The sequence below is a fragment of the Engystomops pustulosus genome, chromosome 2 (genome assembly GCF_040894005.1).
Source record: "Engystomops pustulosus chromosome 2, aEngPut4.maternal, whole genome shotgun sequence".
NCBI classification, from domain to species: domain Eukaryota; kingdom Metazoa; phylum Chordata; class Amphibia; order Anura; family Leptodactylidae; genus Engystomops; species Engystomops pustulosus.
The window spans coordinates 176,851,380-176,868,980 of record NC_092412.1 but is presented as its reverse complement, the minus strand read 5'-3'; the positions used below and the strand labels follow the sequence as shown (position 1 = coordinate 176,868,980).

Sequence of the window (17,601 nt, the reverse complement as noted above, 5' to 3'; positions counted from 1 at the left end):
AGAGATATAACAAGCTTTTTCGCCTTAAAAACTTAGAATAGAATAAAGATATATCAATGAAAGATTCTTTTTTTCAGTAAAAAAATCAACTTTAACCCCTTAAAGATGCATGACATAGTAGTACGTCACACGTCGGCTTTGGATGATTGGAGATAGCTCACACAAAGACCCAAGGGCTGTCACTTTTTACACAATGTATCACAATGTGTGATTTGCACATTTTAATGCGTGATGTGCAAAATCCCCATATACTGCCATACTGCAGTATATGGTGGGATCAATCAGACATTCTAAGTTTAAATACCCTAGGGGGTCTGAAAAATAGCAAAAGAAAACATTTTTAAAAAAGTAAAAATAAATAAATAAATAAACCCTAAAAATTCAAATCACCCCCCTTTCCCTAGAACTAAATAATAATAAAACTGTAAAAATCATAAACGTGTGAGGTATCTTCACGTCTCAAAATGTCTGATCTATCAAAATATAATAACAGTAAATCCCGTTATTTAACCCTGTAATGGAAAATAGCGCCTAAAGTCGATAATGCCATCTTTTTGCCAATTTGCAAAATATAAAAAATTCTATAAAAAGTGATCAAAAGGCATACAGTCCTAAAAATGGTCGCACTGAAGATGCAATCAAAAGTCGAAAAATATGAAACCACACACACTCCATACACTGAAGTATGAAAAAGTTATTAGCAGGTTTTCATTTTTGTAAATGTATGAAAACATTGTAAAACCTATATAAATTTGGTATCCCCATGATTGTACTGACCCAAAAAATAAATAGATATGTCATTTGGGTCTCATAGTGAAAGCTGAAAAAAATCCAAGCCCACAAGAAAACGGCAAAAAGTAATTTTTTCACCAGTTTCCCTGTATTTGGAATTTTTTCCCGCTTCCAAGTACACGGCATGGAATTTTAAATACCATCACTATAAAGTGCTATTTTTTTGCAGAAAACAAACCATCATACAGCTCCTTATATGGAAAAATAGAAAAGTTATGGCGTTTTGAAAGTGGGGAGTGAAAAATGAAAATGCAAAAACAAAAAAAGGCCTGGTTGTTAAGGGGTTAAAAGAAAATTTGCACCATTTCTCATGCTTACTGAAATATACGGTATGTTGTTGCATATGGGCACACTGTGGGGCTTGAAAGGAAAAGACTGCTGCTTGACTTTTAGAAGCAGATTTGGCTGGAATTGATTACAAGTGCCATATGGCATTTGTAGAGTTCCTGGAATACCCAGACAGAGGAAACCGTAATAAAGTGACCCCATATTTCATACCCCCCCCCCCCCCCAAGGAATTTATAAGGGGTATAATGGCCTTTTTCATCTTAAAGAGTAATTGTAAACAATGTTTTCACACAAATCAATAGCTTTTGGGGTGTAAAACAACCATGCCTATTATCTTTATTGCCTATATGCAGCAGTTTCCTTGCTATAGCTCTCAAATTACCTCAGTGATGCAGGAGCTAGTGATCTATCGTTCGCAAACAAGCTCTAAGAGCCAGTTCTTTTTCGTGAACGACAGGAGTCGGCTCCCCTCAGTGAGCTGATGGCTCACTAAACCCCGCCCCTAATCGGCTCACCACGTCCCCTTTAACCTGAGATAGTTGCGTTAAAAGAGGTGTGGAATGGGGTCACTATATGTAATAGGGAGCCAGTACAGGAGCCAGAAGACCCGGCTCACCAGAACCAGCTCACTAAGAAGCTGCTTCCTCTCCCTGTGCTGATAAGCCCTGGAGGCCATAGTATAAACAAACTCTACAAACTCCTGGGAGGGAGGGTATTTGTTCCAAGACTATGGATGTGTCTTCCTTGTTCCCTATCAGTCCCTCCATCCCAGTCTGATTCTACAGAACTTTTTCTGTCTGTCTCTGCACCTCATGCTGCAGACCTTGTCATTGGCACTATGAGCTCTGTGCAGATAAACTATTAACCCTTACTGCTCACACAGCACAAGCTATAAACTTCATGTAAATGGTTTACTTATGATTTCTACCACTTATTACATGTTATAGGCTAGTCACCATATGCATCCTGTATGTGCACGGTGCAGTGTTTAGTGGATTTACTTGTGGGAAACTAAATGGATTTAATGCTAAATTACTTTAGCATTTGGTAAAATCATTATAACTTTACAGTTACACTTTAAGACTTTTCATAGAATTTGAAAAAATGAAAAAATAATATCCAAAAAAGCTATTTTAACCCCACATTTTTAATTTTCACAATTGGTTACATGAAAAAATATGTCCTACATTATTGTTCTTCCAACAGAAATGCCCCTTATGTGGATGCAAATTGTTGTGGGTACACTGCAGCACTTGAAAGGAAAAGTGAGCTATTTGCCTTTTAGAGGCAGATTTGGCTGGAATGTGGCATGAACAGGGAATGTATTTTTTAAGGCTATTTGAAGGCCAAAGCTTCAATTTTCACATTGGGTTTAAATGAGGAAATGCAGACCCCAGTTTGTTCAATGTCAGAGCTCAGAAGACATTGAGCATTATTTAGAAGACTTGGCTAAAATATTATTCATGTACCATGATCCATGTGCAGAGCTCGTGAGGTACCAGAACAGTGGAGATCTCCAACAAATGACCCAAACTACAAGGAGGAAAATTTTAACCCGACAAATGTTGAATACAAAATAAGTCTCTCTTACCCCTAATATTATTTTTATTTTCATTAGTGGTTAATAAGGACAATTTATTCAGAGTCAACCTATTCTAGATGTGGATGTAACCTTTTGCTTGGAATTATGCCAGGGATCACGAGGGTAACAGTACCAGGTGAATTTTACGCTTAGTTTTGGAACCTGCGTAGCGTTGACTGACAAATGCAAAGGCTGTAAAATGATTTAAAAACAATAAGTCCTCAATGAATGACAACATTTTTTAAACTATACCCCTCATGTAATTTGTGAGGATACAGTAAGTGCTTTTAAAAATTAATGCAAATTGGATTATGCACAATGAAAACAGGTATTTTTTTCTGTAATTACACCATTTCAGTGCCCAGCATGTTTGACCGCAGTGTCTAAGGAGTTAAAAGCGCAGATCCCTGGTGTTAGTGTTGAGGCTGGTCTGTGATAACAAAGCTGTGTGCCAGCAGCAGAAGAACCCGATGTCCTGCTGATGCAGCAATAGGCTACCATTACAGGCGGTCCCCTACTTAAGGACACCCGACTTACAGACAACCCATAGTTACAGACAGACCCCTCTGCCCACTGTGACCTCTGGTGAAGCTCTCTGGATGCTTTACTATAGTCCCAGACTGCAATGATCAGCTGTAAGATGTCTGTAATGAAGCTTTATTGATAATTCTTGGTCCAATTACACCAAAAATTTTGAAACTCCAATTGTCACTGGGGCAAAAGAAAAATATTGTCTAGAACTTCCATTATAAAATATACAGTTTCGACTTACATACAAATTCAACTTAAGAACAAACCTCCAGAACCTATCTTGTATGTAACCCGGGGACTGCCTGTATTATGACAAACTATATAGTAGGTGTGAACGCAACTTAACAAGGAATCTTCTCAAACCTCTTGTGGTTCTGACACAATCATCTTTTACAGACACTTTCAGCCAGTGGAAATGAAAGTTGCTTATGATTTTGAAGCCAGAAATGAACGCGAACTTTCAGTGAAGACAGGAGACAGCGTAAAGGTAAGGACAGGTCTGCAAAACATGTTTAAAGGCTGTAAAACATGTGTGAGAGCTTGTTTTTGGGAGTTAATTGTAGTAAAATTTGGGGATATATATCTCTCTTTTATTACTTTTAATTAGTGTTTTGGAGACATTTTGTAACACAAGCATTTACCCACTGAGAAGGTAAGTCTGACCATACAGCTGCTGTAACTGTATGACCATACAGCTCCTCGTAGCTGCTCGTCCGAGTCCCCCGGCATCTGCGGCCTTCATGCACAGAACGCCGGGGACTAGGACGAGGGCACGCAGATACGAGGAGCTGCGCGCCGAAGATTAAATGGTAGGCGGAGTAATGTGGCTACTGGGGCGTGGAGTAGCCGCGACTAGTAGCCTCATGTCCGGCTACTCCACTCCCCAGTAGCCGCATACAAAAATTTACATATGCCTGCATTAAAGTTTTCGAAAAGATAGCCGGGATGTGAGGATTAGCCCAAAAAAGGGCTATCCTTAGTGCCTTTTATCCCCCTACCACCCGTTCTACCTTTATAGGTAGAATCGGGGTGGTAGGTTCCATTTAAAGGGGTTGTGCATTTTCAGCAAATAATGCCATGCAATTTTCCTATATACTTTCTGTATCAATTCCTCATGGTTTTCTAGATCTCTGCTTGCTGTACTGCTATAGAAAGCTTCATGTTTACTTCCACTGGATAGAAATCTGTCCATGGTCTTGTGATGAACATGCAGGTGCGCAAGGTGTTAGTATCAATGATAGTAATCAGTGTCCAAGACCATGGACAGATTTCTATGCACTGGAACATAGAGACTTTCTATAGCAGGACAGCAAGATCTAGAAAACAATGAGGAATTTATACAGAAAGTACATTGGAAAATTGTATAACTTAATTTACTATAATTTAACTATAACTTTTAAAGGAAATATACCAGCAAAATTGAGCATGATAAACCAGAGGCACTTTCTCATAGATCCAGACAACTGTCTCTGGTAATCTTCTTATATTTCTTGTTCATGGCCTCATTCCTTCTAAAATCCACTTTTAAAATTATGCTAATAAGCCTGAAGGGCTCTGGAGGTATTCTCCTTAAAATGTACAAATTCCTTCCTTTTTCCCCCTGAGGAAGTGTGAAGCAATATGCATGTTGGGTTATCTGATATCTCTACATCAGTGACAATTGTGTGTAATTTTCGTTTGTGAGACCCAAAACCAGCAGAGACTACATCTGAAATCTGCGCCAGAGTAGACTGGAGCACACACTAAAAATGGTCACTGGTAGTGAAAAAAATTTTTTTTTTCCAATAAAACAGAACTCAAACGTAAAATTTTCAAAGAGAGAAAAAAAGAATTCGCCACACAGGTTCATACACAAATGTTCTTAAATACAGAAATACCTAACACATGGTTAAAATTTGCTATAGTTACACAACCCAGGGAATGGAAGGGAAAGAGCACTACTTGGCTTTTGGGGGAGATTTTGCAAGAATGGATTTCATATGCTAAATTGCATTTTCAGAGCCCATGAGCCCTGGGCATCTACATTTAATTTCATTCATCTTCCATATAAAAACATTTCTTCAATTGCATGTTATTAAAAAAATGTACCTGTGTGAATGTAATTTCCCACACATGTAACCATGTTGTCCCTTAGAAACAAGGTAGCTGTCTTTGGATACAACCACCCCTGCATTCTGGCAGCAGTAACCACACATGCACTATTGATACCTGTGCAGTGACCTGGATTCAGTGATCATTACCACAGGTTGGTTGTGAGACATGCATTAACTCCTGGCCTTTTTATATGCAAAAAGTGTTTCTTTGCGCAATCACACCAGCAACGGTGTGACAAAACATCTCAACATGGCTACATTGATGGGACATTATCTTTACATAGGTACATTTCTTTAAATAACATCCAATTGAAGAAATGTATATAGCAGATGAATTCAATTAAATGTGAATACCCAGATGAGATTAACTACCATATTGGGCTTTTTTCTATAATACTATTTTTCTATTAAATATATTTAATGTGGGTATTTGCTTTTATTGATTTCTCTCAGGTTCTAGATCAGAGCAGGCAATGGTGGATGGTTGAAAATCTTCAGGGACAGAGAGGATTTGTACCAAACAATGTGCTGGAGAATACAGTTAAGGTAAAAACATATTCAAATATATCAAAATTGAAAAAGCAATGTCTAAGATAAGACTTTCCTGTTTTGTTGAACTGAATTTTATTTTGTTATTGCTTGTTTTTTATAAAAATATTTAATGCACAAAGACCCAAGTCACTTCCAAGAACCCCCCCCCCCCCCCTCCTATTTGCAATGCGAGTGTGACCCCTGACAGAAAAGAATCAGAGAAAGTAAACCTCAGGGCTCTGTTACTAGCTGAGTAGGACCCCATGTCAACCACTGCTGTTTGGAACATCTGTAGCAATTGCCTGGAAGCTAGATGTCATTCCACAATACCCATAGCTTTCAAACTTTTGCCATCACAACTCCTCTTTTCCTGCCCATATAAAATGCAAGTAACTGCAAGCTTACCAAACTCTTTAAGTCAGCAAGCCACATACATACACAAAGGGTGTAAAAGTAACCTGAATTAAGAATAGGGCATTAAAGGATTGGACCAGGTTTGGTTGGTCTGATTGGTAAGGATGTGAATGCTGAGAGGGGTCCCATTCTCATTTATTGATGGAGCAGCAGTTTGAGTATGCATCCTGCATATATACTATACAATATGAGTATAAGTGTTGGAAATTGCTTTTCATTACATTATTTTTTTTAAAAGTATTTATTTTTGCAGTTTTTGAATTTTTATACAAACATAATAAACAAAACCAAAAATCAAGATTGTCTGTCACATATTTCCTTCCCCCCAATACAGGATTATTATACAACAGCCATGGTAACAGTCAGGTTCTTACTGCGTTTCAAAACTACCTGAGGGATATTACACAGTAGATAACAGCAGGATACTGCAGCCAGACATCTTGATACAACACAAATAACTATTGACACATAGAGAATCAGTCACACACACACACATACCAGCACGCTCAGTCTCCTTCATCATGGAGAGGAATATAAATCACATGTGATTATAAGGCTGTATGGGGAGTCGCGCACCATCTGGACCAGATGCGGTCAAACTTCTGGGGACACTTCCTGTTGGTATACAGGGACCGGTAGTGGGGAATGACACTATTAATGAGTAGTATCCATCTTTTTAATGGAGGGGGCTCCTGGTCCTTCCAGGTCATCACCACCACTTTTCGGGCGTAGTATAGGACAAACCTAAAGAAAATTTTGTCATAGTGGCCATTGATAACTTCATTTACGATGCCGAGGAGACACACAGAGGGAGATAGTAAGCGTGGGAAATCAAAGTGTAAATTAAGGAACTCCAGCACTTCGGACCAGAAGACATGGACCCTAGGGCAGGACCAGACACAATGCAGGAAGGATCCGACTTCAGCCTGACAGCGAAAGCAAAGATCATTAGGCATTGCTCCCATGCGAAATAGTCTAGCAGGGGTGAAGTAAACTCGATGGAGGAGTTTAGATTGGATCAGGAAGTCCCTCGCACTCACTACAGATGTGAAGTAGGACAGTTCGACCTCCCTCCAGTCATCATCTGACAGGTCAGGGATATCCTGTCTCCAGCGTTCACGGGCTCTATCAAACGGTCTGGACTTTTGCTCTTGTAGGAGAGCATAGCACTGAGTGAGTGGCTTAGGGAGGTCCGGAGTACTCATCAGAGTCTCTAGTTTGGAGAATTTCACTGTCAGGCTGAAGGAGCCGAATTGGGCTTTGAATGCGTGTCGCAGTTGCGTGTAATGGAAGCTGGCCGTATTGGGTACAGTATGTCTCTCCCTTATCTCGTTAAAGCTGAGTAACTCTGCTTCCGGGGATAAGAGCTGGCCTACAAATTTCACCCCCGCTGCCCCCCACATTGTCCAGCCTGGGAGGGAGAGGAAGTGAGAGAGCCACGGATTGAGCCACAATGGAGTCCTAGGCGAGAGAGGGGGAGAGCTGCTCGGTTCTACCAGGGATTGTGCCCTACGCCAGCACACCGCTACCGTGCGTAGGGGAAGTGGGGTATCAGATGGGGACTTGTATCTGTACAGCAGGTTTGTAAGGGCCTCATAGGAACCTACCAGGGCACCAGCCAATGCAGTAGCTGCATTACCCATGTCTATATCTATCCACCACTGGGCATATACTAGCTGGGAAGCCAGGTAATAAAGATACAGATCCGGGGCAGCCAGTCCACCCCTAGACTTGGGAGCTTGAAGCAGCGCTAAACTGAATCGCGGGGCACCACTCTGCCAGTAGAAGGACCTGAGAATGCCGTCCAAGCGTTTAAACAGACTCTTAGGAAGTAGTATAGGGCAGGCATGGAAAAGGTATAGAAATTTTGGGAGAAAAATCATTTTAAATATATTAATACGCCCGTACAAAGATAAGGGGAGAGTGGACCAGGCTTTTAGGCGCGATTCCGTTGCAGCTATCAGGGGTGTAATGTTTAACTCCGTAAATGCCTGGACCTTGCGTGACACCTGGACTCCCAGATATTTAAAGGTGGACACCACCCGGACTGGGACGGGGAGGGAGTGTACCCCTACATCAGATAAGGGAAATAGGGCCGATTTGTCCCAGTTAACCCGAAGGCCTGAGAACCCCCCATAACGTTCTATCAGGGCCAGAAGGGATTCCAGAGAGGGGCCCACATCTCCAAGATATACAAGTGTATCATCAGCATAGAGAGATACCTTTTCAATAATAGTACCTCTAGTTATGCCCTTAATGCCCTCAGAGTGGCGGATCGCCACAGCAAGGGGCTCAATGGCGAGTGCGAAGAGGAGGGGAGATAGTGGGCAACCCTGTCTAGTGCCCCTAGCCATAGGGAGAGTAGGTGAGATGTTAAGATTAGTCCGCACCCTAGCCTTGGGATCGTTATACAGTAGCTTAACCAATGCTGTAAATCGAGGGCCAAAACCCATTCTAGGCAAAAGGGTCCACAAATAGGGCCACTCCACAGAATCAAACGCCTTACAATTGTCTAAGGATAATATAAACCCAGGGTCTGGAGACCGCTCTGCCTCTGCAATGTTCAGGTGTAGTCTTTGTATATTTATGTCAGTTCCCCTCCCAGGCATAAAGCCTGTCTGGTCCGGGTGAACCAATGATAGTATTACTTTGTTAAGCCTTGTTGCCAGAATTTTTGCTAGTATTTTAACATCTGAATTTAGGAGGGAAATTGGGCGGTATGAGTCAGGAAGCAGGGGATCCTTGCCAGGCTTAGGAAGAACTACAATAAGGGCCTCTCGCATGGAGTCGGGGAGGGAACCACTATCAAGCGCATCGGAGTACAGGCTGAGGAGAAGGGGGACCAGAGTCTCACAGTTATCCCTATACCACTCACCTCCCAGCCCATCAAGTCCAGGTGTCTTACCGGGGGGCAACGATTGGATGGCCAGTTCCACCTCCTCTGCCGAGAGCGGAGCATCAAGCTCCGATGACTGTGCCTGTGTGAGCCTCCAAAGTGGAAGACTGTCAAGGAATCCGGAGATCTCGACGGAAGAGGCGGACAATCTGGAGCTGTAAAGAGAAGAATAGTATTCATGAAATACCATGTTAATGGCCCGGGGTTCTGTGATCAATGCTCCGTTACCATCAATAATAGAGGGAACGGAAGCACAGGGGCGTTCAGCCCGCGATAAATACGCAAGCAGCTTCCCGTTTTTATCTCCAAATTCAAAGATGGACGCTTCCCTGGCTTGCAGGCGTTTGCTGGTGCGCTCCTTCACTACAGCTAGATGGTTCCTCTGCGCCTGAGCCCAAGTCTTTTTATTCCCCGGAGTAGGTTTCTCTAGATAATCCTTTTCTGCAGTCACCAGTACAGCCGTCAGCCTTTCCTCCTGGGCATTCAAGGACTTCCTATGGCCAGCTACCCCCGACATGAATGCCCCCCGTACCGAGGACTTGTACGAGTCCCAGACTAGAAGAGGATCAGGATGGGTTGAGTGTACATCCCAGAACTCGCTGTGCGCTGCCCTAACAGTACTCTGGACCGCTGGGGACAGGAGCCAAGCCGGGTGCAGGCGCCATAAGCGGGAGTCGCTGGGGGGGCCTATAAGGAGACTAATGAACAAGGCGGAGTGGTCTGATGCACTGCGCGGGCAATAGGATATCTGGTCAACGTGCTGCATCATATCAGGGGAGACAAAGGCCAGATCAATCCGAGAGAAGCTCTTATGAACAGAGGAATAAAATGAATATTCTCTCTCTTGAGGGTGTTTACTACGCCAAACATCGGCGAGGTCTAGAGAGGTGAGCCACTCGTTCAGACGGACCGAGACTGTGTCCAGACCACTTGTACGATCCAAGGAGGGATTAGGGACGGCATTGAAATCACCAATACAGAGTAACGGGCTTGGAGGCATAGCAGCCAGCTTACTGGATATTAGATGCAATACTGCTGGATCAAAGGGAGGTGGGACATAAATAGACGCAATAGTAAAGGTAAAGCCCCACAAGGCACAATGTATGACTACATAACGGCCAAAGTGATCCGGTGCTACCTGTATGACCTCTATGGGAAGCGCTTTGGATATGAGTACGGATACTCCCCTGGCATAGACAGAGTAGGAGGAATGGTAACCTCTAGCCACCCAGGCCCGCTTCAGGGAGAGGACCTTCTGACCCGTAAGGTGTGTCTCTTGGATACATACAATATGGGGGGCCTGACGCTTAATGACATCTAACATCAGAGCCCTCTTGAATTTGGAGTTAAGTCCCCTCACATTCCAGCTCATTACCTTAAGTGAAGACATCTTAGCGGAAGGGAAAGGGGTGTGGGGGAGGAGACGTGAGCAACCAAGCATTCATCCTTTCATACCACAAAGACATAGACAGACAGACAACAGTGAACATAACAAATATAACAGAACTGAACTAACAATCCCAATAGTACAAACCCCCTGTCTAACACCCTAACAGCAGTAGTGTAGACCTATACCCACTAACAGTCAAATAGTAGAACAGTGGTCCCTAACTCAAGACAAACCTACACCATTTGTCCCGGGACCTTCAACCCTTAATGAATAGATGATCAGGAGGTTATTAGGCAGCCATATTTAGAGAGAACCAAGAGGAAATAGGGGAGGGGGGGGGGGAAGGAGGAAGACGCAAGGAGGTAATGGTAGGGGGAGGTAATGGTAGGGGGAGGTGGGAAGGGGGGGGAGGGAGGGAGAGAATGGAGTGCCATAAATGGCGCACTGGTCAAGATGACCAAGAAGAAAGCGCAAATCAATCACAGGGTACATTTGTGAGGCACGTAAAGTGTAAACAAATATTAGAATACTGTAACAGTGATTTGGGACCCCTGGATAACCACTCAGGACCAAGTCCAGCACAGTCACTGCACATCAGACAAAAGGATATGTGAGTCCAGTCACTCAGGAGGTGCGGGCCTTGCAGCTGGAGCCCGTGGAGCTGCGTCAGCCCAGTGAAGTGCTTCGGTTGGGCAAGTGAAGAATCGAGTCTTCTGACCATCCACTATTCGGAGCTTGGCAGGGTACATCATGGAGTATTTATACCCCTTGTCACGGAGACGGGCACGGACCTCGGTGAATTGTGCTCGCTGTTTCCTGACGGATGCAGAGAAATCAGGGTAGAAGGACACTCTGCTGTTGGCATAGAGAATTTCTCCCTTGGTACGGACAGCCCTGAGGATAGAGTCCCTGTCCCTAAAGTGCAGCAGCCGGGCCAGGAAGGGTCTTGGATTGCCCCCTGGGGGGCCAGGGCGGAATGGCACACGATGGGCCCTTTCTACTGTGAAGAACGGGGAGAAGGTATCTGCAGGAAGCATATTTTTGAGCCAATTTTCAAAAAAGGATACCGGGTCAGACCCCTCCACTTTTTCGGGGAGGCCAACCACTCTGACGTTGTTCCGTCGCAGGCGGTTTTCGAGATCATCAGCTCTGTCGATGGAAGCAGACATTTGGCGCTGAAGCTCTCTTATCTGTGTCGGCATAGGCCTCTGGACATCCTCCACTTCAGATATTCTGCGTTCAGTTTCTGTTATTCGCTCTTTGGCTTTGTGAACATTGTGTCTTAAAAGAACAAAGTCCTGTCGCAGCTCATCCACCTTGGTAACCAGTTTGGATTGGCACCCATTAATGGCCGCCAGCACCTCTGCAAATTTGCGGTCCAGTTCAGTGGCCACGTCAGGCGGATCAGCGCCCTCTTCATAGCTTACAAGCTGCGGCGGGCTCTGGGAGCCTTCAAAGAGGGAGGGAGAGGAGTTTGGGGACCCCTGAGGAGAGCAGGGCTGTGTGCGGGAGAATCTCCCCAACTTTTTTGCAGCGTTTGACTGTATCTGTGCAAGAACGGCTTGTGATGTGGAGCATTCCTGCGCATCCAGGGGTTCCAGGGACTGGAATGGAGGATCTTCATGGACGGATTCATCATCCGATGGAGGCGCAGACACCCCGGACGCTGCTTTTTGCAATTTAGCCGTCCTCCTCCGGTTACCCATGGCGTCTGGACAGGGGGGCCAGTGATAAACAATCGAGGAGCCTAGCGTCCAGTAATTAGCAGAGATACAGTCCAAACCCACGTGGAGTATTGCAGCGGCACTGCAAGGGTTAATATAAAACAAAACCCAGGAGCAGGGGATCACTGGGAGTATGGTGGGCTGCACAGCTTGGGGTCCCCAGGTGAGAGGAGGGCAGCAGCAGGGGAATTACTTCCCTACCTTATTCCTGGCTGCAGTCCGGCAGTGACAGGGTTAACCCTGCGCGCCTAGGCCTCAGGCAGCGCAGGGGAGTCCAGCAAGATGGCGCCTCCGGCCGGATACAGGGCTGGCTGGAGCGCTGCCACGATCCCCTGACAGGGCAGGACAGCAGCACAGCGGGTCGGCGGCACAGCACGGGGGGGGGGGGGTCCCTCCCCCGGTATTCAACACCTCTCCGGTGTACAGCCGCGATGTCGGGCGGCTAGGGTCCCGCCGCCGCGCGGGACACGTGGGAGGCCGCAGGAGCTGAAGTGCTGGAGGGGACCGCACGGAGCCGGTGACCGCCGCGATACCGCCACCGGAATATGGGGGCAAGTACCCGCGGCACCGGGGAGCAGACTGGAGGGGGTACAGGTAAGGATGGCTGCCTGGGAAGGGTGATAGGGTGCCAGGTCCCGGGAGCTCCGCGGTGCACGTCCTCCTAGGTCGGCATCAGGCCACGCCCCTCTTTTCATTACATTATAAAGTGATTTCTGGCACTCCCATTCACTGTCTATGAGTGAGCTTAGCAATTATGATGCCCATAGTACTGAATGGAGTAGCAGGACGCATGCTCAATCTGCTACTCCCTTAATTAGTGATAACAGGATCCCCGTTCTTGTAGACAGCATGGGTCCCAGCAGGCAAACCCACAATAATCATATTGTTATCCAAAAGAGTCTGGAAATTGGGCATTCTTCCCTGGTTTGAGTATTACTATTCCCTCATTCATGAAAAAAGGCAACCAACAAACCCCAGAAGACCCCACCTAATAAGGGAAGAATACTCCACTAAATTTCTTAGAGAACTAGCCAGGCAATTTATAACCCCCAAACTAAATATATTTTCATAAACTGCCAATGGAAAGTATTGTCCATGTCCCTACATTGTCCCTCTACATGACTGTAAACTTAAACAATCAGGTCCTAAAGCTGTATGCAAATGATCTGAGATAGTTCCAATGATTCATCATCATATTCAAGCTGTCACGCTTATGAGAGCGAGGCACAGATACCCCTCCCCAGTGCCTGCCTGTATAGACCTGGCTCTTAGAGTCTCTAAAATAAGTCTTTCTTAAAATAAGATTTTGATTGCTTAAACAGCAGGTCCGAATGCAAGAAGTAACTCTACAGCAAAGCTCTACACCAGAAGAAGTGACTAGATGGCTACAAGATAAAGGCTTCTCAAGAATGTAGGTTAACAGAAGTTTTTTGTAATTATATTGTAAGCATTCTCACAGCACACGCATCTTTTTTTTAACTTAAACTTTTTATTGATTTTATGCAACAAGTAAAATGTTAATCTGAATAATCAGCAAGATGATTATGTTATAAGCAGAGTAGGCTAAGGGTTGGACTTGGTCAGAATAAGGTTTCCTGCATACATCGGGGCACATTTAATTACCCCCGCCTCATCCAGACTCCAGGAGCTCTTTGAATGTTGAGGTGTCCCGGAACATCACCCAAGGTTGCCAGAGTTTGAGGAATTTGACTGAGGAGCTATTGATGTCTGCTATTATCTCTTTCATGTGGAAGATCTGTATCATTTCCTGTAAACAGTCAGAGATTGAGGGAGGGCTGGGGGAATCGCCACTTTCTGGGGATTACTGAACGGGCTGCTAATTAAACAAATGGAAGTAGACTGCGCTTTATTTTCTGGATCTCCCCTGATAAGATGGAGAGTAAGGCACTTTCCGCATGTTCAATTTTATACTGTGCAAACAACAGTCCTGTGTGTCATCAGCAAGGAAGCTCCACTTATGTGCTGATGACAATTTTAAAAAAAACTGCTTGATACTTTGGCCTTTGCCGATGTACAGGCCTGTGGGATCCATATATGCCCAATGAAGTGTAAGAAACAGCAGCTAGCTTGTTGTTAGTGTGGATGAGCAAAATACCTCTTGCATTGAAATAAATTGGATGTTACTGCATCTTTGTCAACTTGCAGAAAAATAAATGTGCCCTATATTCCGGGCAGACACTCTGTATATTATAGGGCATCTTGGTCAAAGCCCAACAGCTGATTTTAACCTGCTATTTCACCCAAATTTTCTGCAAGAAATATCATAAGAAAGAATGACTGTGAATACGATGTGAGCAATTGGACATTTTTGAAGTGGGAGGAGTGAAGAGATAATTGAACTAGAATATGTTTCCTATAAGTTAAAACAGGTTGTATGTTGCATTTGTACAGTAAACACATTATTTTATAGCACAGTAAAATGCCTTGGCATTCTAAGAGGGGATCAACTACTTGACTTGAGCTATGATGACCTTAAGGCTGTCTGTCCTGAAGAGGGTGGTCGTGTATATTCTCTACTCAAAGAAGTTGCATCTTCCTTAGGGGTAAGATTTAACACTTTGTTTATAAAGGCAGTTGCCTATAGCAACTATATGACTACTTTTTGTTCCTAACCTTAAAAAAGTAACAAATACAAAACCTGGTTGCTAAATTATCTTTTTTCATTACGATGGTCATACTTGCTTTTCGTTCATCAACAAATGTATTTCTTGATCGCAGAGTAACAGTTTTGGCCTTTGAAGTTTTCATTTGAAATAATAATAATAATTCTTTATTTATATAGCACACACAGATGTTTTGTTCATGTCTATGTGGCAAAAAATGTGGTGCCTGACAAGAATGACAGCAAGCAAGGACATCTAGAAAGCAAGGGACTGATATAGAAAGTAATGGAATCATTATACAAACAATACTATTTACTTGCTAAAACTGAGCGGCTTCTTTAAGGAAGCTTTAGATTCCTTTCCTCTCAGAATTAGACTTCTTTCACACTTATGTATGCTGGCCGTATGCTGGAGAGAGGAAGGGTGAGCAAGGCATGGTGCCCGGCCATACATACAGAAAAAGATAGAGCATATTCTATTTCCTGTGGACGGTACAGTGATGTGATAAGTGGGAGGCCAGGAATCAGTCCCTCACAAGAGATGCTGCTAAAGCTTACCAATACAAACCGCCTTCAACCATTAAAAGGAGGAGGGTGAGCGCTCTATACCCCTCCTTGTGTCACCATCAACCATTAAAAAGGAGTAGGAGTGTGAGCTCTTTTTACCCCTCGGTGTGTTAGTCCGGTGACTGTGACAAAACGTGTGCTCACTGCACTGTGTGTCACCAGGAGCCATTGAAGTCTATGGGGGCTGTGATCTGCTCACAAATCATGTGACCAGATCACGGCCCCATAATAGCCGTCTGAATGTACCTTTAACAGTATGGATACTTAATGTTGTATGGTTACACAACGTATATTTACCATAAATCATATTTTGTTTCTTTAGATATGAAAGCTCATGAAGAGATACAGGAAGCCATTACCAAACATTTTAATGGAGGCCAAGTTGAAATCCTATTCTACTTACTATAATCAAAATTAACCATGATTAGTATAATTTATTGCTAAACTTTGTTTGAAATTTCATTCCAATAAATGATCTACACTTGTTAAAGTGCATGAATCTCTGTATACACTAACAACACAGTACACCAGTAAGAAAATATGGGTTTACTATAGTTCACAACTCTTATTTCATCTGTTATTTGCAGCAGTTATTGTGTGGCAAAAAGAAACATACGACTTGTAAGATTATACCATTATGCTGTATATCTGTGTGTCTCCACACTAGATTCTTGCACACAGTGGTTTTGTATACATTTAACAGTTTTTTTTATAACTACAATTACAAAAGGACGCAGCCTAAAAAAAGCCTGAATAAACAGTTTAAGTTTCTGTTTTACACTCAATGAATTTGAGTTTTCATTTGACATATTCTTAAAGATCTTGTTTAAACAGCTCACTGTTTGGTCCAAAAATACAAATCCCTTTATTTGGTCAGTACCATCACAGAGATGCTAAGTCGTTGGGCGTCATTTTTTGCAGGACCAGCTGAAATTTTTCCACCAATGACTTGGGAGATGTAAGACCATTTGATCACTTTGATTACAATTTTTATGGCTGGTGAAGAATCAGGGATTCTGACATTTGTACATTGTTCCTTGTTATATTTACCTAATTATAGTAAAATCTAAAAAGTTAACCATGAGATAGCCCAGCAATAATCTCAGTTTCAGTTATTTTTGTTAGCCCAACAGAGCAGCGGGAGTAATAAAAAAAATAAATGTATCGCGTGTAAGGCTTCTTGCACACGAACATGTGCCATGCCCGGGCCAGAGAGGTGAGCGCTTCTTGCCCCTCCCCTCTCCATAGAGAGCATGCTCTATCTTTTTGGTTCAGTCCCCTGAGGAAGTCGCATGGCTGTGACGTAACGTGTGGGGTGCATCCGGCCACAACTATAGGACTCTGCTTTTTCTCCCACTGCCCACTCAACACTGGTTAGCCCTGACTACGGGGATTAGGTCCTGGTTGCAACACAAGGGAACCCCCGTTTTGCATTTGTATTTTGATGAGTCATTTTTTAGGAGTTTCTTGATCTATGGCATAGGCTCCCTCTGTGGGTTCCTGTGTTTGACTTACTATACACGTGTCTCTCAGGACTGTTTTGAACCACTGTTATAATTGATTACTGCTTATTGTATTTGAGGGGATTGTCCACTACTACTGAATACTCGTGGCCGTATGTGGACCGTTGTGACTGGCTCTGGTCCACATGTATCTTTGATGTGTGTTTACACATTTTTTAAAATGGTTTTATTAATCTTGATGCATGGCATCACTTTCGTGTGTACTTTTTGATATGAAATAAAATTATCTATTCTTCAACCTATGCACACTGGCTTGTTCTTTATGGTTATGGTTACATATTGGATATAGTGTGTTGGCTATGTGATTTTGCACACCTAAATACCATTCAGTTCTTCACTAATATTTTTGTATATATTCTCTAATTCACTGTTATTAACAAATACAGCATTTCACAGATATAACTCCAACCGTTCTCGATCAGTCCTGGTATACTCAATTTAAGTTGCCCCTGGTTTCTGACCCTGTATCTTCTGACTTTAGCGTCGGCAACTATATTGCTTTTCTGTCTGACGCTGTGGAGCTGTGCTGTTCTCTAGCCCCCACCCCCTGCATTCCAGGACAAGCTCACACTGAAACGCACACAAACTGACTTCCTGCCGGCAAATAATATATCACATCGTGAGCTACAAGCTACAGGCAGAAAAGA

General features: G+C 43.5%; 1 protein-coding gene across 3 annotated transcripts in view; it reads left to right on the top strand.

Annotated features, from left to right (window-relative positions):
- EPS8L3 (EPS8 signaling adaptor L3) overlaps positions 1 to 17,192 on the top strand; it is a 108,912-nt gene extending 91,720 nt beyond the window's left edge. The window contains exons 16-20 of one of the 3 annotated variants that reach the window (XR_011853287.1): positions 3,590 to 3,680; positions 5,740 to 5,832; positions 13,564 to 13,652; positions 14,678 to 14,805; positions 15,754 to 17,192. Coding sequence is in view for 2 of the 3 variants with exons in the window: in XM_072137393.1 (XP_071993494.1) it covers positions 3,590 to 3,680; positions 5,740 to 5,832; positions 13,564 to 13,652; positions 14,673 to 14,805; positions 15,754 to 15,759 (412 nt within the window). In the remaining variant the exon portion in view is untranslated. Of the gene's footprint in view, positions 1 to 3,589; positions 3,681 to 5,739; positions 5,833 to 13,563; positions 13,653 to 14,672; positions 14,806 to 15,753 lie in introns of all 3 variants that reach the window. The other 2 variants (XM_072137394.1, XM_072137393.1) reach the window with 2 other exon arrangements.
- Positions 17,193 to 17,601: the final 409 nt, after the last annotated feature.